The 27794-nt window shown below is 50.4% G+C and overlaps 1 protein-coding gene across 2 annotated transcripts in view; it reads left to right on the top strand.

Annotated features, from left to right (window-relative positions):
• Positions 1-27794, top strand: part of PRKG1 (protein kinase cGMP-dependent 1) — a 1945024-nt gene that overhangs the window by 280409 nt on the left and 1636821 nt on the right. Inside the window, exon 1 of one of the 2 annotated variants that reach the window (XM_069239874.1) lies at positions 22934-24162. The exons of the other annotated variant lie outside the window; for it this stretch is intronic. Within the exon in view, the coding sequence (XP_069095975.1) occupies positions 23855-24162 (308 nt within the window). The 5' untranslated portion in view covers positions 22934-23854. Of the gene's footprint in view, positions 1-22933; positions 24163-27794 lie in introns of those variants that run through there. 2 annotated transcript variants of the gene reach the window in all.

The raw sequence follows: 27794 nt of genomic DNA, 5'->3' as shown, positions 1-27794 counted from the left end.
ATCGGTGGAGCATTGATCCATAAACACAGCCAAGTAGTCAGTTGAGGAAAGTTCCATATACACAGCCAACATGTGATTCGTCACAACAGGTGTCTTTTTCAAGGCTATGAGACAACACAGTAAGTAGGGAAGTCATTCACTAGTACAATGAACAGGGTGAAGGGTAAACCCTGTTGACCAAGAGAGTGGTAAGTCTTGTTCCTGGTCTATATCGACCACATCTATGCAGAAAATGGAGTCCGATCTATGGTATGTATGGTTTGGAATAGGGCAGAAGTTGGTGAGGTCAGCCGACCCCAGAGGGGGTTTCTTTAACTTGGGGAAAATGTAACGTCCTGTAAGAGCACCTGGAAATGCTTCTTGTTTTAGGGAGGCTTTCACAATGCATCTCGATGTAGGAAGAAGAAAGGCATCATCTTCATAGGATGTTGCCTTGAAAGAGTTCAGGATGTTGGAGAGACTGGATTAAAGGAGGACCTTTTAAGTTGAGGCAATAGGGTAACTGTGAGTTAGGGGCTTACAGAGGTGGTAACAATGTTGGATCTGATTTTGTCAATCTTTCGGTTTATAAAGAGGTTGATGTTGTTGTATTTCTGAACTGATCATTGTAAAGATTACTTTTGTCAAGCACAAATTAAACGCAAAATTAATCATACTCTCAAAATACAGACTTTGTTCAACATATTGATTTTACAATTACTATATCAAAAAGTAATTATTATTTTACTACTGGCATCAAAGGAGGCATAATCATTACCATTAGTGGACATTCAACATGTAACATTTTTGTTTTGTGTGTCAGACATATGATAAGAGAGAAAAGGCATATACAATATGACAAAATGTATGTAAATGTAAAAACTATATCATCCAATCCTGGCTTTTATAACAACTTTTTTGGATTCATGGCCATTTAATTCATTTTTTTCTTTAATATACAGTATGTTAGACTATCATTCAATGACGTTCCATATGACGGCACTTGCCTGGTACCTAAGTTTCATTCAGGTATCCCTATTTTATTAGATATAGAGAAGCATAGTGTCCATATGGCGATTGATTGCTTCACATATAATGTTCTTACATATTTTGATCTCAGAAATCTGGGACAGAAATTCACTGAGATCTTTTTAGGTGGAACCAAATAATTTATCTCAAAGTCAGGGCAACCTACGGAAAAAGGAATTACATGAATGGTCTGTGCATCAAGTGTATTACGGAAACATGTTTTTGAAAAGAATAGGATAACATACCAGTTAGTTAATACATCCTTAGCGCTGTAACGAAGAGAAGAGGAGGATTGGTTATGGGAAACGTTTACACAAAACAGCCATCACCCTATATGAGTCCCCCTGGTGCCCTCACCTGCACTTAGAAAACTTTGGGCCTGATTACAACTTTGGAGAAGGGTGTTAATCCATCCCAAATGTGACGGCTAGCCTTCCCACCGTATTACGAGTTCCATAGGATATAATGGACTCGTAGTACGGCGGATGGTATATCTGTCACATTTGGGACGGATTAACACCCTCCTCCAAAGTTGTAATCAGGCCCTTTGTGTTTTACTTTTGTCTTCTGGGAAAAATATATTTCCAAAAGTACAAGCATTTGGCGGAGTCTGAGTTTTTGAACTGGCTTTGGTTATTGATGGAGTTCTGAGTCTCCAATCCTACACCGTCTCCTTGAGTAAACCTTGAACTGCTTGACTTTGCAGCCTTTAGTGTCAAGTGTTTGAAGGGGGTACTTGATGTTCTGTTTTAGATTCAATAGTAAGCCCCTGCCTGCCCTGGGACTCCTGAAAAAGTCCCAGTCTTACCATGATTTTCATCTGGAACAAACACAGGGTAAATGTATTTTAAGAAAGAAACTCAGTCTTTCGTCAGAGATAAAACAGCACTCGTCACACTAAAGCCACTATGTGTAACTATTGTATGAGCCATGATGCATCTAGTTCAGTAGCCACGAGAGTGAGCATTGCTGATAGAAATGGAGGGCCCAGTGACTTCATTGTGTAGCGTATCTTCTTTCTCTTTCTTTAGAAGCATTTTTGTATAAAGTGTAATTAAAATATATTCTCCAACAGAGCCACTCCCAGCTGAAAGTACGCAAAAAGGGGGTGTTGAGAAAAACGGTCTAAAGAAACTAGCTGAACATATAAGGCAGCTTCAAAATGTACCAGGACGATTGTGGGTGTGAAATATTCTTGATTACTGACCTTTGGTCCAACACCATGACAGACACTCCCACTACAGGAAATGGAATCACGGAACGTGATGTCAACAAACATGATATCATCTGAAGTGACACTTTTGATTAAATGACTTTTATTTGATTTATTTTGCTCTAGATTAGAAGTCGATGAGATTCTAATAGAGGTAGGTTGACACGGAAAAGAAATATGATTATTGGATAGATCACCTGTTTACAGGTGTGACTCTCGTACTCCTACCTCAAAATTAAGTTTAAAACTCATAAATATTGCTGCTGCCAAAGCGATCTTGGAGATTTTATTTTATCCTCGGATCACATACCCCCAAAATGTCAGGGCTAATGGAAGTTCAACCCTAAACATACCTTGATCTGCTCGTGTTCTCTGTCCACTTGGTCCCCGTTCATTTACTTCAAAAAATGGAGTAAAAGGGTATATAACTAGTGCATGTTTGGTCAATAAGCAACTGAAAATAATATTTACCAAACATCCATCTAATGTCCACTTACTAATATGGCTTTGCCTCAGAGTATCAACAAGTACTGCTGCAAATTCACCACAAAACATATACAACATTAACAAAAGATCTTTTCATAACAAACAGCTACATTCCGCTAAAAGCCCTGTTGTGTACCAGGATATATTGCCCTCCAGTGCTGCAAAATTTATCTCCAATGTCATGGGATGTTTTCATACCATACAGTACTGCAGCCAGGACATAGGAAGGACATTTTCATTTTAAACTGATGGCCATGAGATCATTGAATATTTGTATGACCATTGCGGCCTTTCCAGTACACAATTGCCATGAACCAGTGAATTTGGCTATATGTTCTGCACACAGTGTAAATTCAATCACTGGGTTAGGCCAATTGGCTACCCCATATGAGAGACCTTAGAAAACTAGGATTTTATTTTTTTGTATTGACTATGTACATTGCGTTACAAATGCTATGTGTATGTTTTTTCCTCTCACACTTAAAACAAACGTCTGCTCTGCACGGAGGCCTGTGGCTCAGCAGTCATTCTAAACTCCTCTCTGCTCACTTTCCAAGTTACTCGACTACAGAGAGGCCAAGAACCGGATGGGGTTGGCACAGAATTCCACTCTTATTGTTTTGGATCTTGAACCCTCTTGTTGTGACTTCCATCAAAGGGAAGGGGAAATTCAATGGGTATGAAGCCTGATCTACACCTTCTCCTAACCTCTGGGTGATCCTCTTCACCAGCGAGAGGTCAATTACTGAATTAATGTGAACCCAGACTCCCTTTTATACCTCCTGATTGAAATCGTCATCAGAGCGAGATCAGTGGCGACCCGTCTCTCCCTCCTTGTGATCTCCAACAATGGAAAGCATTGAATTATTGAGTAGAGACAAATATTTCTCTTTACCTCTTCCCTTCCCTCCATATGGCCTGGTCCTGAGAGAAAGGCTACTGGTGTAGTGTTGAAAAAGATTAAAAGCCCCCCCCCCCCATATCATCTCCACCAGAGGGTTCATGATTGCACGCTGAACTCCCACTGTTCTCTTATTGCGGACTCCAGCTGCAAAGGCAAGGGACTGAATAGGCTCAGAGCAGACCCCTTTATTTCCATTTAATTCCCACCAGATGAAAGCCAAGTTTAGAAAATTACCCCTCCCCCTCTTTACCTTGTGGTTGAGCAAGAGATCGAAAATGGAATGAGCATGCATGCTTCACTGCCCTCTCTTTTCCTGTGTGTTCATTTCTAGAGAGAGAGGCCAAGCATTGAATAGTCACATAGACTGGTTGCTCCTCCCTACCAAACCTTTCATATTCGGAAGAGAGAGGCCAAAATTGGATGGGTATAAACATTTAATTCCATCTCCTTTCCTTATGTTAGTGGCACAGGAAAGAGCCTAGAGAGAGAGGGAAGACTGGGTTCAACTCCTCTCCACCTATCTCCTTCAGTGTTAGCTCGACCAACAACAGTTTAATGGCGCAAGAGGCATATACACCTTAATCTCACTTGGATCTATTCACAAAGATAACTTCATTTGTAATTAATATATGTGTGTAATGTACTCTTATATTTTTGAATAACGTTACTACTTTCATCTATTCCCAAATCAGAGTGTAAAGTTACTCAAAAATGTAGGCTTAAAGTCTCCACCCCCTGAAAAGGGGGTGGATTCAAATTTACAAGTGTAAGTTACTCCTGCTAAAAAAGAAGCCGGAGTAGGTCCAGCACCATGCTCCTACTTCTGCCTTCATTATTTTCTATGGGAGGATGTTGCAGTACTAGTTGCCATCCATGTGTTGCTTTGGACTTACTCCAGCTCTGAGCTGGTGTAAATGACTTCTGTTTTTTGGTCCCGTTTTGACTTTAGTAACTGCAGATGTGCAGTTTGTGAATAGCAATAGGCTTGCTCTTTTGTTGGTGCATGTCCCTCCTTGAACATCTCTCTAACCCTCCCTAAACCCCTCCGTACTACTTCCTAAACCCCTCCCATTTAGTAGTGGGCATGACGGTTTTAAAGCCACTCCCCTGGCCCCTCACATATTTACAAGTATACTTACATGTGTGAGGATCTCCCAATACAAAGGGGGGTGGAGGTGGTGATTTACACATGCAGGTTTGTGAAGGCGTTTTGTAGTGCTTTAGTAGTGCTGACGTAGTGCTAGTAAACGTACTACAAAATGCACTTTGTGTGTCGGCCCTGTATGTCTCTGATTCCATGTGAGATGCTTCAATGAGACGACAAAGAAAGAACGGTTTGTAGGAACTCTCCTGTTATCCCTTCCATTTAAGCCCCACTATTGAGACTGCAAAGCCTGAACTGGCATGCGCACTGCTGCAGCTCCTCTCTCCAAACATGTTATGTCCGCCAGAGAGTGGCCATTATTGAATCAGCAAGCACTAAAAGCTCCTCTCCCGCATTTCTTCGCTTCCTTCTTCCATTTTAGTTACTATTAACATACATCACTATGTCAGTAGCTGTATGTTTTTGGCCTTGCTGTGGCATTTTTGAAGAGAAGATGGCATGTGTTCATACCTATGGGCAGGGCCACTGCAGTTACGATTTTTTTTTACTGCAGCGTTTTCCGCATAAGTATGAATTTGCCACATTTGTCACATAATGCTGCATAATCTACAGGTTGCAACAAAAAAACGTTTCTAGCTGAAACGTATCAAAGTTACTTACAGTGGAAAGCATAGGGAAAGGTTGACGAACCCCTGTTATGCTGCCTATTTCTATTTTTGAATGTGTAACTGGTACTAATAATGTGAAACGTGTACAGACGGTGTTAATCTGTGAAAAATTGCAAAGTAACAAAGTAATACTATCCCAAATTGACAACATTAAGTTGAATCATTTTCCTTTCTCCACAACATAATTGTGTCAGCTCCGACCAATTCTTAATTTGAGTCGGTGGTTTTATTTTTGAGGGTCGGCGCTTATTTTTCTGTCTCATGCATTTACTGCGAGCAAAAGGCACATATGGGAAAGAAGGAGGAAGAGAAAAACGAAAAAGCGTCACGAATGGAGAAAGCAGAAAGCTGCAAGAGTGAGCAGAGGGGGGCAAGGAGTGGCTGTAAATTGATTAAACAGGCCGGAGATGGCTTCAGGATTACGCTTCCTCAGAGCTCAAAAGTTTAATTGAATCAGCCACGTGTTTAAGAAGAGAGCTTTGGGCACCCGCACGTTTTTATTTGCAAACTAAGCACTGAGTCTCCCTCATAACGTGGTCCTCCCCTGCCGCATTACTCCAATGGCCCTGTCTGTACTGATACTTCATATAAATCTTATTGGTGGAGCTTAGATAATAACTGCACCATTGGTTCATTGCGCATGATCAATAAAGAGTAGACAGAAGCAAATCACTTATGGTAAAATGGTGGATGTTTTATATGTTCCACATTATTGAAGTAGGTAGGCAGATAGATTGCTCTGGGTTTTGGATATTGCACATTTCATCGATTACATTTGCGACTAAACCATTTTTTAAGTATTAGTTATGAGGGTGCGCTGTTTGTGAATCAAAGTACAATATCACGGGCAGAACTAACTGTCTTTAACCTGGACTACTTCAAGTGACAAGAATGTCATTCCCCAGCTTTGGCACATCTTGCTGCTGACATATGTCACAGCTGCCTGAGACACAGGGCAGTAGTGGTGGTGTCACCGTGACGTCACTCCGAGCACCGATGTCTATTTTATTTGTATCTACCATTTACGTTTAAAGGGAGTTCAAATGAGCATTCCAATAACTACCATTTGCCTGTTTATAGCTCCTTAGCGCATAATTTCGAGTTCCTGGTTGTAATTAAAATTAGGAGGGTTGGGTAATTTCCAGACGGGTGTAGGTGCAGGCGAAAATTTCGATAAACGACTCTATATAAAATGTTCTTGTTAGTGCGTTCTGCAGAGCGTGGTTCTGATTATTAAAAAGAAGGCTGGGGTTTGCATTGTGTAACCTTATGTTTGTGGTTAGGTAGTGAGTAACGCAGTTCAGTAACCAGCAAACCCTGCTCGGACCGCTCTGCAGGAGACTAGGTTGTGATATCCTGTCAATTGCCTCATCTCGTGATAGTTCCTTAAAAGGCTCATTTCCGTCGCATGGCTCTTGTGATTTTTGCGTGAACGTCCTGGTCCCTTGAGATGCCTCGATATTTCCCTGAGGGTGGGGTCAGGGCTTCATCCCTCGAGGGCAGGAGTAGGTTGGCACATTCCTCTTGCTGCTGCGGGCTGATCTGGAGGCAGGACCACATTTCCCCGTTTGCCGTGCGATAGATGCTCAGTGCGGTCTCCTAGCAACCACAGTGCAACACGGGAGAGATGCTCTCTCAGGCATTAACTGAGCACATTCCTCTTCCTCTACCTTATCCTGTCCGCCCCCTCTCCACCTGCCCACTCTCCTTCAAGATCCCTCCTCTCATCCTGTCACACCCACGCACTCCTAAATCTTCCTCCCACCTAGTTGCTCAACTCTCGTTCCTCTACTGCATACTGTTCTCACTACCATCCTCCCTGATATCCGCCTGTCTCATCCAAGTTACTCTCTTCTCCACTCCACCATCTTCTCATCACGTATCTCCCCCACTCCTCACCCATTAGCTCCTTCGTCACATTCTCACTTCTTATTTCTTCCACTCTACCTATGTCCCGTTGTTGCCTCAACTGGTTGTTGCTATTCGATTATCCTTTTTTTGTTTCCATGTTCTCTCCCACTTTACATACCAACGCCCCTTTTCAATAATCTCCCCAATTTGTACACCATTCCATCCCTCTTTTTTCTTTCTATGCCACTTTTAGATTACTTTTCTATATCTTCGCACATTGTGGTGGTCATTCTGACCTCGGCGGTAAAAGGCGCCTACCGCCGGTCAGAAATCCTCCATAATCCCGCCGCGGTCGCGGAAACCCGCCACGGTCATTCTGACCCGCAGAAGGCAAACCTCCGAAAATCCGACCGCCACAACAGACCGCCAGACCAGCGGTCGGCGGAAAGGTGGAGGTGACCAAACCTCCACCGCCACGCCAACAGAAATACGCCCATGCCATTACGACCCACGAATCCACGCGGCGGTCATTCAAACGCGGTATTCCATTGGCGGGACACACCGGCGCGGTCAGAATACACACAAACGAACAAAACTCACCCACATTGGACGATTTGAATCCCACACACCTGATACACATACACACACCACTCCCACACACACAATACAATATAAAACACCCACCCACATCACCCACAAACCCCTACGCTTAAAAATTCGTAAAGAAGACAAGAGCGAGACACCAGCATCCAAAACATAACAGCCACAGCCACTCAACACCATCACCCACACACTATCCACACACAAAACAACACACACCACCACACTCAACTCACTTAAATACACATACTCCACCCCACACATCATACACACCACCCCATGGCACCCCAAAGACAACCCCGCTTCACAGACGAAGAACTCAGGGTTATGGTGGAGGAAATCGTTCGTGTAGAGCCCCAGCTGTTCGGCACACAGATACAATACACCAGCATTGCCCGGAGGACGGAGCTATGGCAGAGGATTGTCGACAGGGTGAACGCAGTGGGACAGCACCCCAGAAATCGGGAAGACATCAGGAAGCGATGGAACGACCTACGGGGGAAGGTGCGTTCCATGGTATCCAGGCACAACATCGCCGTGCAGAAGACTGGCGGAGGACCCCCACCTCAACCCCCACAATTCACATCATGGGAGGAGGAAGTCTTGAACATCCTGCATCCTGACGGCCTCGCAGGAGTCGGCGGAGGAATGGATACTGGTAAGTTGAAGCTTCAATACTGCTTCCCCCCCACCTGCATGCCAAATCAGACCCCAACCCTCACCCCCATCCTCGAACCCCACCCTCACCCCCACCCCCATCCTCACCCCCACCCTCACCCCCACCACCATCCTCACCCCCACCACCATCCTCACCCCCACCCCCAGCACACATATTCCCCGCCAATGTCTCACCATCACAACCCACACATCCCAAAACCTAGGCCTGCATGCGTCCACTAAGCATGGACACCCATCACCAAAGCATGCCCAATGCATATACACATCCCCCCACAAGCCACCCTCACCAAAGCCCCCACACACGAATGCCAGCACTTGGGGACACGGGAACCCACAGATACACCCATATGCCACACATTGAAACTATAACCATACCTCTATACCCCTGCAGGACCCGACCGTCAACACACCGCGGCGGAGGGGCCAGAATTATCCACACCCCCCACCCAAGAGGCCGTCAGCGATGACAGCAGCTCTGTCGATCTGGACACCGATGACCAGCCCGGACCATCGGGGACCTCTGGACAGTCGGTTCCCCTCACACAGGCACAGGCCACTATAGACCCTAACCCCTCTGGGAACACCAGCACAGCTCCCACCCAGCGGGCCCATGCCTCTGTCTCCAGGGCGCGTCAATCTGCGGTGTGTCTACCACTACAGGGCACCCAGGATAACCCACCACCCCAACAACAACAGGGACCTGGGGGCAGTGGTAGTGGGCACACCGGCCAGGGGGCAGAGGCCCAGGGAAACAGGGCAACTCGGCGGGCAGCTGTGCGACAGGAGGGGGAGGAGAGGCCCAGGGAACCCACTCTCCACGAGGTCCTCACCACCATCATGGGAGCATACAACCGCTCCCAGGAGACGATGGCGACGGTACTGGCCCGGTTCCAGGAGATCCAGGTGCTGCAGGAGGAACACTATCGGGGGTACAGGGAGGACATCAGAGCCATCAACACCACCCTGGTTACCATGGTAGGGCTGCTGCAGGACCTCGTAAACAGCAGGGCGGACACTGAACAACACCCAAGGGCCCCTGCCACTAGCCTGGACCAAGAACAGCCATCCACCTCCGCCGGCGCTAGTGGACAGGAGGCCCCCGCACAGCAGCAGCCCACCAGACCCCCACCTCCTGCAGGAGAAGAACCACCCCGCAAGAGGGCCCTGAGATCTCGCAAGACAGAGTAGGATGTCAAGACCCCCGCCAGCAATGGATACCACCTGATGTCATCCCACTGTCCCACATTGTCACCCTGTCCATCCTCGAACTGCCCATGCTCCATCTCTCCACAGGCCTTTGGACAATGCACCTGTGTGACTGTTACTCTGGACTCTGCCATGGACATTCCTTCACCATAGCCCCCACCCACTTGAAACCACCCATCCCATTTTGAGCACTTCAATAAACACCTATTTTGCACCAAAATATCAGGAGTCTGGCTGTGATTTCAATAGATTGTAATTGACATGACAGTGCAAATATGTCCTTGTACATGGTGAAGTCAACAAACAGCTGCCACAAAGCTGTAGTCCATGGGGAAACGAAGCACAGGACTCGTAGTGGGGACCCCAGATCTGAAATAGGGAGGGAAAAGCCAAAACTCAGTCATCATACACTGGGGCAAATAGACAGGCAGCAGAGATGCTGCAGAGTAGTTAACATTTACTAAATTATCTTTGAAATGTTACCTGTGTCCTATTGGAAGTACTGTTCAATGATTCTGTCCCTGTTGTCTGTTTCAGCCCCGTCGTCTTCCTCCTCGTCACTCTCCTCAGGTTCCACCGCTGCCACAACACCACCGTCTCGACCATCCTCCTGCAGGAAAGGCACCTGGCGGCGCAAAGCCAGGTTGTGAAGCATGCAGCAGGCCACGATGATGTGACACACCTTCTTAGGTGAGTACATTAGGGATCCACCGGTCATATGCAGGCAGCGAAACCTGGCCTTTAGGAGGCCAAAGGTGCGTTCGATCACCCTCCTAGTACGCCCATGGGCCTCATTGTACCGTTCCTCTGCCCTGGTCCGGGGATTCCTTACTGGGGTCAGTAGCCACGACAGGTTGGGGTACCCAGAGTCCCCCACTAGCCATACACGGTGTCTCTGTAGCTGTTCCATCACGTAAGGGATGCTGCTATTCCTGAGGATGTAGGCGTCATGCACTGACCCTGGGAATTTGGCATTTACATGCGAGATGTACTGGTCAGCCAAACACACCACCTGGATGTTCATTGAATGGTAACTTTTTCTGTTCCTGTACACCTGCTCCCTGTCTCTTGGGGGAACCAAAGCCACATGGGTCCCATCAATGGCACCAATTACGTTGGGAATATGTCCAAGGGCGTAGAAATCACCCTTCACTGTAGCCAATTCGCCCACCTCAGGGAAAATGATGTAGTTCCTCACGGATTTCATCAGGGCAGACAACACTCTGGATAACACCTTTGAAAACATGGGCTGAGACATCCCGGAAGCAATTCCCACGGTTGTCTGAAATGACCCACTTGCCAAGAAATGTAGTACTGACATGACCTGCACCAGAGGGGGAATCCCTGTGGGTTGGCGGATGGGGGACATCAGGTCGGGCTCCAGCTGGGCACACAGTTCATGGATAGTGGCACGGTTAAGACGGTAGGTCAGGATAATGTGGCGTTCTTCCATTGTCGACAGGTCCACCAGCGGTCGGTACACGGGAGGATTCATCCGTCTCCTCGCCCAACCCAGCGGACGGTGCCTAGGAAGGACAACATGGAGCACACAGTCAGGCAACCCACAGGTACGTACTCACAGCTAGCACAGTATACGATTCTCTATGCAGTGAATGGCGTGTCTGAGTGGCTATGCAAGGCCTAGGCCTGTGTGACGCAGTTGAAATTGAGCCATGTGGGCCCTGGAAATGGCGGCTGCCTGACCTGTGAAGTGTGACAATGGGATGTGAGGTCAATGCGCTGGCGTGGCACACCGCGGCGGGCGGCGGGCGAAGACCGCGGCGCGAAGCCGCATTGGTTAACATTGAAGCCTATGGGTTTCAGGAGCCAATGGCGAAGGGCGCCGGCGGTGGCGGGACGCACCGCCGCGGTACGCACCGCCGCGGACGTGACCGCCATTTTCTATCTACTTATCCACTTGCGACTTGAACTTTCACAGGAGAGGACCTATACTGCAAGTGTTGCTGTGACCTCGGTCTGGAAGGGACAATGGCTGCTGCGACTGGGGAAAGGGCCCCTGCCTTCACTGGAGAGGAGTTGGAGAAACTTGTGGATGGGGTCCTCCCCCAGTATGCGCTACTCTACGGTCCTCCAGACCAACAAGTGAGTTTAATTCAATCTGGATTTGGGGCCACTGGCTGGCTTGGGGGCCTGGCGGGGATGGGGGCCATGTTGGGGCTGGCGGGGGGCCTGGCGGGGGGCCTGGCGGGGATGGGGGGCATGTTGGGCCTGGCGGGGGGCCTGGCGGGGATGGGGGGCATGTTGGGCCTGGCGGGGGCCTGGCGGGGATGGGGGGCATGTTGGGCATGGCGGGGGGCCTGGCGGGGGGCCTGGCGGGGATGGGTGGCATGTTGGGCATGGCGGGGGGCCTGGCGGGGATGGGGGGCATGTTGGGCATGGCGGGGGGCCTGGCGGGGGGCCTGGCGGGGATGGGGGGCGTTGGGCCACTGGAAAGGAAAATGCTGAGTAACTTGAACGTGGTATTTCTCCCTCCCTGTACGTGTCATATAGGTCCGCGCCCATGAGAAGATCGGGATTTGGCGTGCCATCGCCAAGGAAGTCCGGGCCCTGGGTGTCCACCATCGACGGGGCACCCACTGCCGCAAGAGGTGGGAGGACATCCGCCGCGGGACCAAGAAGACCGCCGAGTCTCTGCTGGGGATGGCCTCCCAACGTAGGCGGGGTGCCTGCCGTCACCTGAGCCCCCTGATGTTCCGGATCCTGGCGGTGGCCTACCCTGATTTGGATGGGCGCGTGAGGGCAGCACAGCAGACACAAGGGGGTGAGTCCAAGCATTATCTACTCTGTTGTCGCGCAGTGGAGGTGTCTGGGTGGGGGAGGAGGGCTGGGGGTCCCCCTAGGCCAGGGCGATATCTGTAGGCTGGGCACCCCCGTAAGCCCCTGTGTCCCCAGCCACCACCCTCAGTAGTTTGTCAGTACAGCCATCCCTGGGCCGTGTCATCCATGGGTGCAGTTGTCAACTCTAGGCGTGTAGGGCATGTTCCACGGAATGCGTAGCGTACCCCAAGTGCGCAACTTAGTGCAGGGGGCATCTGTGTCTGTCATGTCCGCTAACTGTACCGGAGATCCATGTACTCAATATCCCTTTATTTCTCTCTCCCCCCCCTTTTTGTTTGTCTTTCTGTGCTTGTGTGCATCAGCATCATCAGGCGGAGGAGAAGTGGCATCGGGGCAGGAGGGAGCTGCATCTCACATGGCCCAGGAGGGCCATGCCACAGAGTCAGACTGGACCAGTGAGACGGAGGGCGAGGGGAGCTCCACGACGGGGACGACTGGACCCTGCAGCGACACGGACACGTCCTCGGAAGGGGGCTCCCTTGCGGGGGTGGCACCATCCGTGCCCCCCGCCATTACAGGTACAGCCGCCACCCAGCGCACCATCTCCGCCCTCCCAGCAGCCCCTCAGCGTTCGCCCCGTGCCCGCTCTGCCAGGAAGCCGGGCATCTCCTTCGCCCCAGGCACCTCAGGCCCTGCCCCTGTTACCCCCGCTGCCCTCAGTGAGGAGGTCATTGACCTCCTCCGAACGCTCATTGTTGGGCAGACTACCCTTTTGAATGCCATCCAGGGGGTGGAGAGGGAGGTTCATCGCAGCAATGCGTACCTGGAGGGCATTCATTCGGGTCAGGCTGCCCATCAGCGATCGTTCCAGGCTCTGGCCTCAGCACTGACGGCAGCCATTGTCCCTGTCTCCTGCCTGCCTCTACTAACTCCCTCCTCCCAGTCTCCTGTTCCTCTGCCTGTCCCACCCACACCATCAGACCAGCCTGCACACACCTCAACACCCAAGAGAAGCTCATCCAAACATAAGCACCACAGATCACGCAGACATTCACACACGCAACATTCCGATGCAGACATGCCAACAGTCACTACCACCTCTGTGACCCCCACCTCCTCGTCTCCCTCCTCCCTCCCTGTGACGTCTACACTCACACCTCCATTCACCTCACCATCAGCCAGTGTTTCCATCACCAGCACACCCTCCACTCCAGTCCGCACACGTGCAGTCACCACCCCCACTGCCATTTACACGTCCCCTGTGTCCTCTCCCACTGTGTCTGTCACCCCCTCTTCCACACCACACAAACGCAGCCACCCACCCACCCAACAGCCATCCACCTCACGACAGCCTATCCCTCCTGCACCTGCACCCAAAGACAGCAAACGTGACTCACCTACAACCACATCCTCTCCCTCCACTCCCATTCCCACTGTACCTACCACTCTCCATTGTCCCAAGAAGCTCTTCCTCGCCACTACTAACTTCTTTCCTGACCCTGAGCCCCCCCCTCCTTCTCGTCGGGGTAAGAAGAGCACCTCAGCCACCACCAGCCCTGCAGCCCCCTTGACAAGGGTGCAGGGGTATTGGAGCCCGCCAGCCCGCATGTCTGGATCTTCGCCCAGCAGCAAGGGGACAGCCAGCCCACCCCCTGGGAAGAGGAGCAGAAGGCGGAAGGGGCGCCGCAGGAGCCCGCCTTCTACATCCCCCCCGGACACCACCCAGAGACAGTCACCAGCCACAGCTCCAAAGGGAGGAAAGGGCCACAGGCCCACGACTAAGGAGGGCAAGGGCAGCAAGTCGGAGAGGTCAGGCAGCAGGCCTGCTGCCCAGGAGGAGCCCACAACCCCCATAGCCGCTGCCCCGGGAGGAACCGGCACAGCTGCCCCGGGAGAGCCCACCACCCCCATAGCCGCTGCCCAGGGAGGACCCAGCCCAGCTGGCCAGGAGGGCCCCACCACCCACAGCCCAGGTGGGCATTGAAGGAGCACCATCCCCGCTGCCCAGGAGGGCACCACCAGGCAATGAGCAGTTGGCCATAGACCGTCCGCCGTCTCCAGAACCGCTGAACTGGGCCCCGCCATCTCAAGAACCGCTCCGCTGGGCCCCGCCGTCTCAAGAACCGCTCCGCTGGGCCCCGCCGTCTCAAGAACTGCTCCGCTGGGCCCCGCCGTCTCAAGAACTGCTCCGCTGGGCCCCGCCGTCTCAAGAACCGCTCCGCTGGGCCCCGCCGTCTCAAGAACCGCTGAACTGGGCCCTTCAAGGCAAGGAGCGCTGAACTGGGCCCCGCCGTCTCAAGAACCGCTCCGCTGGGCCCCGCCGTCTCAAGAACTGCTCCGCTGGGCCCCGCCGTCTCAAGAACTGCTCCGCTGGACCCCGCCGTCTCAAGAACCGCTCCGCTGGGCCCCGCCGTCTCAAGAACTGCTCCGCTGGGCCCCGCCGTCTCAAGAACCGCTCCGCTGGGCCCCACCGTCTCAAGAACCGCTGAACTGGGCCCTTCAAGGCAAGGAGCGCTGAACTGGGCCCCGCCGTCTCAAGAACCGCTCCGCTGGGCCCCGCCGTCTCAAGAACCGCTCCGCTGGGCCCCGCCGTCTCAAGAACTGCTCCGCTGGGCCCCGCCGTCTCAAGAACTGCTCCGCTGGGCCCCGCCGTCTCAAGAACCGCTCCGCTGGGCCCCGCCGTCTCAAGAACTGCTCCGCTGGGCCCCGCCGTCTCAAGAACTGCTCCGCTGGGCCCCGCCGTCTCAAGAACCGCTCCGCTGGGCCCCGCCGTCTCAAGAACCGCTGAACTGGGCCCTTCAAGGCAAGGAGCGCTGAACTGGGCCCCGCCGTCTCAAGAACCGCTCCGCTGGGCCCCGCCGTCTCAAGAACCGCTCCGCTGGGCCCCGCCGTCTCAAGAACTGCTCCGCTGGGCCCCGCCGTCTCAAGAACTGCTCCGCTGGGCCCCGCCGTCTCAAGAACCGCTCCGCTGGGCCCCGCCGTCTCAAGCACCGCTGAACTGGGCCCCGCCGTCTCAAGAACCGCTCCGCTGGGCCCCGCCGTCTCAAGAACCGCTGAACTGGGCCCTTCAAGGCAAGGAGCGCTGAACTGGGCCCCGCCGTCTCAAGCACCGCTGAACTGGGCCCCGCCGTCTCAAGCACCGCTGAACTGGGCCCCGCCGTCTCAAGAACCGCTCCGCTGGGCCCCGCCGTCTCAAGAACCGCTGAACTGGGCCCTTCAAGGCAAGGAGCGCTGAACTGGGCCCCGCCGTCTCAAGCACCGCTGAACTGGGCCCCGCCGTCTCAAGCACCGCTGAACTGGGCCCCGCCGTCTCAAGAACCGCTGAACTGGGCCCTTCAGGGCAAGAACCGCTGGCCCTTTGGCAGACGTGGCAGGGCAGGATCTATCTCGGGCAGGGCTGCAGGATGTCCTCTGGCCAACTTGCCTCCTCCAGTGGCAGTGGGGTCTGTTATGGACTGTATGGACTGTGGCTTTGCTCTCCCCAGGATGGCCCAGTGGGCAGGCCACCCACTGTATGGACTGTTTGGACTGTGGCTTTGCTCTCCCCAGGATGGCCCAGTGGGCAGGCCACCCACTGTATGGACTGTATGGACTGTGGCTTTGCTCTCCCCAGGATGGCCCAGTGGGCAGGCCACCCACTGTATGGACTGTATGGACTGTGGCTTTGCTCTCCCCAGGATGGCCCAGTGGTCATGGAGTCCCCTCGTGGATCTGGCGTTGTGTACTCAAGTGGCTGAGGTGCCCCCCCTTCCCTTCCCCCTGAGGTGCCTGTCCTATTTTCTTTCTGATGCCCCTGCAGTGTTCTCTCCGTGGAGTTCTTGTCGTGGGACTGGGCCTTGCCCCTTTGCACAGGACCCCTGTGATCCACGGACAGTGGTTGGACTACATTTAGTAGCTGTATATATTTTGTACATAGTTTATTTATTTTTTGGGATTAATGGCGTACATATTTCAATATATCTGCCCGTTTATGATCTCTTCTTTTGGTCTTTGCATTATTTCGGAGGGGGGTGGTTTGTGGGTTGTGACAGTGATCTGTGGGAATGCATTGATGTGTGTGTTGTAGTGGGTGTGGGTGGGTGGGTGTGTGCCGGTAATCTTTTCCCTCCCCTGTGTCGTAGGTGCAGTACTCACCGATGTCTTCCGCGCCGCCGGGCGTGCTCCTGGTATATGAGGAGGAATAGGAGTGCGGGGATGACCTGTAACTCTGGCTCCATACTGCCGGAATCTCGCGTGGAGTGCGTAGAGGTGAGCGTTTTCCCGTTCGTAGTCTGTTTCCGCCGTGTTCTTATCGGCGGTGCTCCCGCCCCGGAAAAGGTGGCAGATTGGTGGGTCGTAATAGGGTGGGCGGTACTTTGTCTGCCGCCGGGCTGTTGGCGGGAACCGCCGCGCTGTTTGTTTGTACCGCTGTGGCGGTCGGAGTGTTAAGTTGGCGGGCTGTGTTGGCGGTTCCCGCCAGGGTCAGAATTGCATATTTTAGACCGCCGGCCTGTTGGCGGCTTGGCCGCCGCTTTATCACCGACCGCCAGGGTCAGAATGAGGGCCTGTGTGTCTTCACACAACTACTTCATGACAAAGGCTCATCAGATGCTTTCTTCTGTTCTCAGTCAAGTTCTTTTCCTTAAATTACGTTTTCCCATTATCCCAAGATCCTCTTTTTCACATTGACCACAGCCCCTGTTCCTTTCTTACCTGTTCAGGACTTGGATGGTGTGGGTTGCATGCCAGAATATTGACGACATAGATATTGTCTGAGTTACGTATTGTGTCCTAAATATCATTTTCAATCATTTCATTTCTTACTGTGTGGATTTTTTGTTGTTAACTCAAGGAGGGGGATGTTTTTGAAATGATATGTAGTAGACAATATTTTGTTAGATGATATTTAATCCACAGTATTCTGGAACCATGCAGTAGTGCGACTGCTTGTTAAGATTTTGTCTGCGTTGATGTTCATTTGTAAGTGTAGATGACAAAAGGGTTTTAAGAGGAGGCTTTAGGTAATTAGCAAAAACAAAGTCACAGGAAGTGATATCGCTGAAGGTGGTGCTATGGTAGGAGAGGTCACCAGATTTGGGGTCACCAGGAATATCCTCACCAATGTGCTACCACTGAGGATGATTTATAGACAATTGCACTTCTTATAGGGTTACATTCTAGGGGTGAAAAGGTGCTAACCTGATGCAACTCTGATTGATGAAGGAAGGGACTAAGATAATGATCTCATTAATGGGAATTTTCAAAACAATCCAATGTGTATCCTTACAGGGGAATCTGAACCAAAAACTTTAGATATGTTGTACGTCCTCAAGGGCTTAAATTGATTTTCATACCTAGAGAGGCCAAAACGTTACATGAAATAAGGAACTTTCATGGTCATCGAGTAGGGGTAACCTGTTGGGGTAGCAACTATAAAACTGGTCTTGGCTTGTACGATCCCCAAAGCTCAAGCATTAGCCATACAAGAGGTGATGGGATGGAAGGAAGCAACAACTAGCAAGATAAACAAAAAAAGCTTTTTTCTAACCAATGTAATGATCAGGCAAAGGCGAGTATATAACATTGGCAAATTTATTAATGAGGACACAACTAACTTCCAGCAATAATAACTCAATTAGGATAAAAATAATTGTGCTAAAGTGCTTTTAGGGTGGGGTCTTACGATATAGAATTATTCAGATGGTTCATTAAAGAGCATGGTCATCAAAAATCATTGGGAATGTGTATGTCATGACGCAGTACCCGGTCTGCACCGATGAGCAGTAGGAGTTGTTTCTGGTGTTGTATTGCAGCATTTATATAGCAAGTACTACCCCTGAGTGGGACACTCGCATGTTCTTGAGTGGCAATGCGCTATAGAAAACCTCAAAACAATAAATAAATAGGTAATTTAGAAAGTCCCTTTCTGCTTGGATCTGGTTTGTTGGAGTTCATAGTTAAAGAAGCTTGAGGTGATGCAGCTTCTCCCAGCTGGCACTATCCCAGGTAAAAGTAATTTGTAAGAAAGAGTAGTAATATTTATTGTATAGAAAAAAAATATTGATTACAACAATATAAAATAGCAAACAGATAAAATGTGTAAATGTAAAAAACTATTTCATCCTTTCAGGTCCTAGAGAAAACACATGATACAACTTGTTAGTCATTTTTCTGCACTCCTGTTGAATAAATAAAGTGGTTTGTAACTTTCCCTAAACAACAGTGGGTGTTTTAGTTTTGCCCCAAGTCGGATCACTCTGGGGTTTAAAAAGGGTGAGAGAGGTGGCGGTCCTTTTCCTCATCATGAACAACTAGGAACACCTGCGCCGCAGACACAGAAAGGCACCAGGGTGGACATGGAATCTTCACTTCTGTGGCAGAAAAGAAACTCAAACCTGCACTAACCTCAACTATGCATTCCAAGTTTCAAACAGGCAAATATGTTCAAACCCGTTTTGGGGAAAAAAGTATTATTTGATGTGCTTAAATGAGTGGTTCTTAACGAAGACGTACCAGTAGTGGCTTTGAACAAATACATTATACAAATAATCACCTATCCAAGAAAACGTCAAAGGGACACCAAAACAAACGGACTCATCTAGTCTGTTTGCTTTCCCAAACCTCATATCACAGTATGTTTATCCCAAAATATGCAATTCATACCATATCATAGAAAAAAAAAGATTATTTTAAAAATGTGTTGTTCCCTGCATTGTTTCAAACCTAAACCGATAAAGCCTTCATCAGGACATTGCATAATGTTCTAGAGACGGCTGCAATACGCGGCACGTTTTCAGGGAGTGGGCAGCCCTCAGCATTGTCCTCGGCCCTATTATGTGGTATGGTGTTATGGATACATTTTATACAGTGAAGTCAAGAAGCCGAGATTATAATCGTGGCTGCCATACTTAAAAATATCTGATATTGGGCAAATCTGTGTTGCACTATTAATTTATGGCCTCATCTGCTTACTTTCAGAGCACTAGCAGCAGAGTAAATGGCAGCAAAAATTATATATTAAAATGGTAACCGCCCCCCAAGGCACGGGGCATGTCTAGGAATAGGGTAATTCCACTGACTCCCTCTCCACCTTGTTCCCAGAAGTGGTCCAGGGTGTAAATATCTGTTATTGCAGGCCAAAGCCCCAAATTATGTTTCTAATTGGTAAGATCGTGTGGTCTCGGCAGCCAATGCCTTCAAACATATACAGAACTTAGAAAGAGGAAACGTGCTGGTAATAAGTGCTTTACTGATGTCTTCCCGCCCACAGCCACAAAAACAGAATGTAAATTGGACTGAAAAGTCTCAGGAAAATTACTTCTGATTGCAGTTTCTTCTTATTACCAAACTATGTGATTCTGGACAAATCTGTTTCTCACAATTTCTCTTATACCTTATTTACAGTAATCTGGAGCACTTTGAGTTGCAATTTGTTTGCAGTAAGCGCTATATAAAAGCTGAACAAAATCCTCACCATACTGAACATTTTATCTTGGGTGAGAACCCCCTAGTCTAGCTGTCTGTGCTCGATTTTGATCAAGTGAGTAGGATGACAGCTTGTAGACTGGTGACCGAGGTTATAATCACAACTTTCCCACTTTACCAGATGGTGTGAGCCTCTTTCTCCATAATTTACTGTTCTCTTCTTCTGTGAATGGAAAGTACTTAGGGCCAGATGTATCATTAATCCAAATAGCGGTTACTTAATTGCGATTATCTGCGAATCGCAATTACGTAATCGCTATTTGAAAGTATGAAACTCCAGGAGTTTCATTTAGCGATTTTAATGTCTCTCACATCGACCTACCACATTAATATTCGTGAGGCAGGGTGCAATTTGTGACCCATTGCGAATGGCTATAATCACAGGGATGGTGGCCTGCTGGGCTCAGCAGACCACCATGTCTGTGATTGCTTTTAAATAAAGCTATCTTTTTTTTATGTAGCCCGTTTTCCTTAAAGGAAAACAGGTTGTGTTTAAAAAAGAAAAATGAAAAGTTTTTATTTTTTTATTTTATAAGAGTAGGCAGTGGTCTGTGGGACCACTGCCTGCTCTTAAAAAATGTTTTAGCATACATTCATAAAGGGAAAGGGGTCCCTTTGGGACCCCTTCCCATTTGCAAATGAATTACCACCTACTTGAAGTAGGTGGTAAATGTGAATGTTTTGTGACTGCATTTCATTCACAAAACATTCCTACATACCGCTGTGATTCGGTATTAGGAAGAAACGCCCTTGACACGCCCCTTCCTAATATCGAATCGGTATGTAGTCGCGATTGAAATTTGCGATTCAGTAACAAGTTACCGAATCGCAAAATTGGAATTCATACATACCATAATACATTTTTGCTATCGCAAAAATGCATGATACATCTGGCCCTTAGATTCTAAATACTTAGGGACATATTTATGATAGTTGTGCTTCATGCTTGCACAAAGTAATGTGGTACATGTGTGACACAAATCTCTAAGTCAGATTTTTGAAGCCTCACAAAGCCATTTTGTGTGGCTTTGAATGGCTTCAAAAATCTAGAGTAATGCAACGCAGGGCAAATCGCTGTGTTGTATTACTCTGCGCAAGGGAGGCATTCCATGTGCATTGCATGGGTGTTCCCACACAACTCCCATGTTTTTTTATGGATTCCCAGATTTACCAAACCTGATAAACCTGGGAATGTGCCAAAAAGATATGCCTCTCCATCACAGGCGTAATAAGGAGAAATATCTTTATCACTAGATAGAGAAATATGTCTCTAAGGATTGTTTTCACGCAGGAAGGTGCCTCTCCATGCACAAATACAATCCAGCATGCAACACAGTCACCCTTGCACCGTGGTGCAAGGGTGCCTGCATTTGTGCTAGGCACCACATTGCGGGGAAAAGACAGGACTGCGCGTACGCCTTAAATATGACACCTTTCCCAGTGATGCAGATTCAATAATTATATAGTGGATATTGAATCTTAATTAGTGTTTAGTTTTATTAAATTCCACTATCCCTATATGTTGTTAGGCCGGCAACATAAGGGCATCTTTATAAATATCCAGCTGTAATAATCGTGTAATTAGTTGACTATTTTGCTAAGATTTTAATTAATCATGCAAATAAATAAATAAAAATAAATAAACAGTGATGCAGTGAAAATGTGATTATGTATCGAAACTTACCTTTACAATTTTCCTCGCTATTCTTGACAAAATGTTTTGTCCCATTATATTTTTTTCAATGGCATTCTGTCTAAGCACCGTTTTACTCTTCAGTGGACTAGCTCAAATTCTCTCATGTCACAAAATATTGTTTGTATAAGGTGAACAGATCAATCGCTGAACACTCAAACAGCTCGTCTATTTAATCATAAGTATAACAGATTATTATACACTGCTATCAGAGGGCTAACAATTTCCAAAAAATGGGTACCTCAGACATCTTCTCTCTCTCAAAGTTTTAGAAACAAATTTACAATAGTGTATGAACTTGTTTAACTTGTGTTAATATATTGACTGTGAAATGTGCAGGAACGTACAAAAGTATTAAACCAGACGTGTGTGAGCCTGGGTGGATCATGTATGTCTACTTCAATCCCAGAGATATTGACTCTTCGTGATGCTCTCATAATAAAATAAGGAAAGGACAATTGTGAGATAAACAATTAGATGCAGGGGAACACAAACCTCTCACGGCATATTTTAGGGTATTACTAGCGCGGCTGCTTCCTTGGTGAACCCATCACTAGTGTTTCACATTTGGTAGTTGACGGCCGAGTTTGCTCTCTGTCCCTCTGGTATAGAAACAGAATGGGCGCACTTTTACCTGTCCACGTGCCCTTGGTTTTCCTCTCCATAAAGAAGTACAACTGATTCAGACTCCTCTCCTTGCTTCTGGTACAGAAAGTGCATGTAAACCGCCCCAACCCAACACCACTCGGCCTTCCTTTCATAGATACACTAAAAAGTACGCCTGCACTCTACACCAAGACATGTCACATGGAAGCACCACCTTCTTAAACAATAAGCGCACATGGCCCTGGGCCACAAATCCCTGCATCACCTCTTTCCAAAGCAGCAGTTGCACCAATGCACTTTCACTGTAGTCTCCGGTGCAGCACTCTAAGGCAACGCACGTTCATGTTTGTTATTGCTAGCGGTGGTCCGCGGCACTTGCAGACAAGAAACGGGAAGTGCAACGCAGCGCTCCTTCTTACTCACAGCTACCTTGCAGTTAGCAGGCGTACACATGCAGAACAGTGCCATGAACATACATGTTACCCCCGGCGGCAGCTGTAGCCCAACCTCACGCACGTATAAGAGTTCAATGCCCGCTCGCTGGCGTCATCTGTCATGCAGAATGAATGTTTGTTTCTTAGCTCGCGCCACACAGAATGCACGCACGTGACCCCACTGCCGTGTCAAGTGCCCCCGCTCGCCTTACACACGAAGAGAGCAGCACACAGACTGCGAAGAGATGTGTGCAATGGGAGAGGAGGCATCCGCAGAGCAGAAGCGCCCTCCTGCGTGGGAGTGGCAGGGGGTCACGCACACCTCTGTTCAGTCGTCGTGTCCCCACCGCCCCCCCCCAACACACACACACACTCCCACACACACACACGGCATACTCCATGCCAAGCACTCTCGCAAACATTCGGACTACACCGCACTGGTCCCCGCGAGCTGGCGAACCCTGGGAGCGAGGGCACCTGCAGGGCACACTGCGCGGGCGTGACAGGGGGTCACGCACACCTCTGTTGTCCTGCCCCGCCCCTCCACGTCCAGGATATAAAGTGCCAAGCTCTCGCACACAGATGCAGACTAAAGCGCACTGGTCCTCGCGGGAGCGTGTGCGGCGGGAGGGTCGGTCACTGCACACTTGCGTGAGAGTACACACAGCACAAGCACACGAGACCCCGGTGATGCCCAGCCCCCCGCCCCTGCAGACTCCAGCCCGGTGTGTGCACTGGGAGGGAGGGAGGGCGCCGGAGCAGTCCTGAGTGGGAGTGACAGCGAGTGCCTGCGCCCCGGCATCCTCCAGACGCCCCTTCGCGCCTGGCTCCGTCTGTGGATGTGTGTCTCCGGCAGCCCCCTCCCTCCATCCCTCCCCGCTCCAGGCTCCAGCCCGGCTCCGGCAGCTCGGGGTCCTGCGCACAGCTCGCTGTGATGCCGAGGGCAGGCGGGGGTCCGGGTACCACGCGTGCCGTCCGGCCCTAGCCCGGGAGCAGCTGCGCCCTGGTCACTGGCAGCGCCCGAAGGGCAGCGCGGGGGGCAGAGGCGCCCCTGCGGAGGAGAGCAGCAGGGGGACAGAGCGGAGCAGGAGGCGGAGCGGCACTTGTTGGGCGCCCGGGCGGGCCGGGCAGCGGCGAGGATGGGCACCCTGCGGGACCTGCAGTACGCCCTCCAGGAGAAGATCGAGGAGCTCCGGCAGCGGGACGCCCTCATCGACGAGCTGGAGCTGGAGCTCGACCAGAAGGACGAGCTCATCCAAAAGCTGCAGAACGAACTGGACAAGTACCGCTCGGTCATCCGGCCGGCCACGCAGCTCACCCAGAAGCCGTGCCCCAGCGCCCTGGGCGAGCAGCGCACCAAGCGCCAGGCCATCTCCGCCGAGCCCACCGCCTTCGACCTGCAGGACCTCAGCCATGTCACCCTGCCCTTCTACCCCAAGAGCCCACAGTAAGCCGCAGCCTTGTGTCCATCTCGCACCCGCCCGCCTGTCTCGTTGGTAGTTGCTGTTCTGTTGTTGTCTGTCCCTCCAGCCGCCTCCTCCTGCACCTTCCGCTTTCCATTTGTGTTGCTCATCCGTCGAACCCGTGTCTCACTAACACTCCTGGGGGGCTCTGCTTGTGCAAGAGGCCCCTCCGCGGTAACCGCTCACATCTGTGTCCTCTGTGTTGTTGTCTGGTGTCAAGGTATGTGCAACCGAAACGAACTTTTTTCTCTTCTTGCCTGAGCATGAAGCAAAAGCGACCCTTCTCCCCCGCGACGCTCCTCGGACCCCTGAAAATGAAGGCGATGTTGAAATGCGGCGCTCTATGTGTTTTACTAACTGTGTGTGTGTGCGCGTCGCCCACGTACAGCGTGTTTCTCAAGCCATGTGTTTTGGAAGAAAGCGACAAACTCCCCGGAGGTGACACTGAGGGGAAGTAGACAGAGGGGGTTTAACTAGCCCCCCCTGAAGGGTTGGGTGGGACCTGATTGGCGCAGCCCCCAGGTGACTGAAAAGGCTCCTGTCTCACTGGTCCAGGGATGCTGCAGGTCCCTTACAAACACAACACAAAGAACGACTTAGTGAGGAGAAGCGGGGAAGGGGCACGCTTGGGGTTCTTGCGACCACACTTCCCTAATAGGCGACGCCGGCTCCGGGAGGGAGACGGCTCCACATTTCACCAAAGATAGAAAACGCTCACACGCTGCATGAACTTCCTCAGACATCTGTTGCCATTGGCTGTTCTCATTGGAAAGCATCACCGGGGGCTTCCGCAGTGTAATTCGGAGCGACAGCCGAGAAGTGTCACCCAGAGGTCTGGGAAACACGCTGTTGCTTCGGCTTGGGGGGGGGGCGGCGGAGGGGGGTAGTCGAGGGAGAAGATACGAAAGATATGTCTTTTGATTTATAGGCGCATCTCCCAGCCACAGAAAGGGGTGCAGGAAGGAAGTCAGAGGTAGCTAGGCAAAGAGGTAGAACACACTTCAAAGGGGGTTGGATGACGAGGTAATTTGTCCGTCTGATTTTTGCCCACCTAAGTATTGTAATTACACCCACTTCAGTGGGCAAATGGCTGAGGTGCTATGGACGATTTAATTGACGCTCTGTGTGTTCATGCCATGTTTAGAGTGCCTAATGTGAAAGCGCGTGGCCATAGCCCTCCAAAAGCTGCCTTCTTTACAATCGGGAATGCCAATCCAAGGGGTAAGGGGATCCCATGCCCCAGGTTCATCCTTCCCCAGGACTCCCCTTACGTGCATGACTCTTCTACTGTTGCGCATTTCAAATTCCAGTCACGATCCGTGTTTTAATAAAGTTATTAAAGCAGCGGCGAAGCTGTTACTAGGGAAACGGTCGACTTTTTTTTAGGTGAGGATACTTAGATAAAGGGCGCAAAACAAAGTGACATGGCCAAGATCACACAGTTCTTGTCACCCGGGGAGGTGAAGGCTGAATGATAGTTCCCTGGCTCTGCCGTCACCGTTTTAGGCACTCTTTGCCTTCACCCATCTATTTTTAAATCATGATTTAACCTCTCGACAATAGCACGTCTATTCAAACGGCATTTACCGTGTGTTTAACCTTTCCTTACCAGTTAAAGGAATGCACATCCGAAATTACCCCCATGGATTCGAGGCCAGAAGCGTAACAGCAGGTTTGTGGCGAAATTCGTTAATAATAAGCAAAAAACACCACAAATTGAGCCTGTCCTTGATGTGGTTGGAAAGGCACAGGACCAGGAGCTGGGATTGATGTGAATCTGCCTGTGTTTTCCAGACTGTAGACAACGTGCTCAGGGACTGGGGGAAACCGGGCAGGCCTGTCCTGGGAAACTGACGCCTGAGTGAGTCTGACGGTGCGGTTGGGCCGTGGGGCTGTCCTTCCCATGCACCTCTTCAACATGAGGGGAGGTGAAGGTTCTCTCTCTGTCTCCTCCATCTTATTTTAAATCTTTCTTGCTACCGACATTCGCAGTCCTTCCAAATCTGATATCAAAGTGAAGCGTGGGACTTTTTGCCCAAGATCACACAATTTGATCAAGCCTGGATACGAATTAAAACCCTGGCGCACTGGTTCTACGACTGACTTTATTCAATGAACGTCTCCTATGGGAAGGAATATGTTTAGGTCGAAGATCTCCTGCCCTAGGAATATTCCATCATGGATGGGACCCTGGTCAAATGTTTTTGTTTTTTTAAATAAAATACATTTATTGTCAGGTTTGGTATTTTTTCTAACGTTTCTCAATATTGGCAGATAAAGGAAGGAAGGGGGTATAAAGCAATGTGTACATGGTCACACGATTTGTTGGATTGGAAGATGAGAGTTTCATCTAGATGTCTATGGTTCCCAACTAATTGACCCACTAGACAGTATATTTGTGGGTTGGAGGACAGAGAGGTTCCTGCCTTCTCTGCAAAGTAGTAGTGACATAGTGACACCGGAACTCGCAGACTGCCAAATTTCAGACATCCAGGTCTCTCTAGGAAGCATTTACCCGGCACCTTTGTTTGGCATTGATACTCGTGCAAACCCACTGTAGCAGTCTGAGACGGCAAGGGCCAATGCTTGTTGTCCTGTCTTTGTCCTCAACTTGGGGGCGCACAGAGGAGGCAAGAGCCAGGCTGCTCCAGCTTGCCCCCTCACTGCGCCGACCACGTCCCAAAGGGTTAGAAAGTTTGCTGGAGAAAGGGAGCTCGCGACACTGGCAGCTGGAGCAAGTGGGCACACGGACTGCAGCGGTGAAAGTGAGCACAATAGACTGGCAGGGGAGCCATGAAGGACACTGGGCTAACAGAGGGGGTAAGGGAGCACACTGGGCTAACAGAGGGGGTAAGGGAGCACACTGGGCTAACAGAGGGGGTAAGGAAGCACACTGGGCTGGCAGGAGGCAAGGAGGTACACAGGGTTGAAAAGGAAGCAGACGGCACTGACAGTGGAGACAAGGACGCGTGCAGGGCTGAAAAGGGAGAAAGAAAGCACACAGGGCTGCCAGGATGCAGGGAAGCACTCAGGGCTGTCAGGATGCAGGGAAGCACACGGGGATGTCAGGATGCAGGAAAGCACACAGGGCTGGCAGGCCAACAAGGGAGCACACACTATCGGCAGAAGAACAAGAGAGCACACAGGACCGGCAGTGGAGAAAGGGGGCACATTAGACTGGCAGGGGAGCAAGGAGGCACACTGGGCTAACAGAGGGGGTATGGAAGTACACAGGTCTGGAAATGGGGGCAAGGAAGTATCCAGGCCTGGCAGGACAACAAGGGAGCACAGCACACACAATCAGCAGCAGAACAAGGGAGCACCCAGGACCGGCAGGGGAGCAAAGAACACACTGACTGGCAGTGGAGAAAGGGAGCACGTAAAACTGGTAGAGGAGTAAGGGAGCACACTGGGCTGGCAGGAGAGCAGATGCGAATCTTGCAAGAGAGCAGCCAGAACGGGCAGTGGAACTAAGGTGTTGGGAGAACTTGTGCGCCACGAGTCGCGTGTGTTGCTCCGTGAGCGCCCGTTCTGTAGCACGTCCTGGCGCATCTCAGGGGGGCGTCTTCCACCTTAGTGACGTAGCCGGAAGTGATCCGCGGTGTCTGCCGTGCTT

This window comes from Pleurodeles waltl, chromosome 6 (assembly GCF_031143425.1).
Source record: "Pleurodeles waltl isolate 20211129_DDA chromosome 6, aPleWal1.hap1.20221129, whole genome shotgun sequence".
NCBI classification, from domain to species: domain Eukaryota; kingdom Metazoa; phylum Chordata; class Amphibia; order Caudata; family Salamandridae; genus Pleurodeles; species Pleurodeles waltl.
Note: the sequence above shows the minus strand (reverse complement) of the source record. Positions and strands in the feature narration are given on the sequence as shown.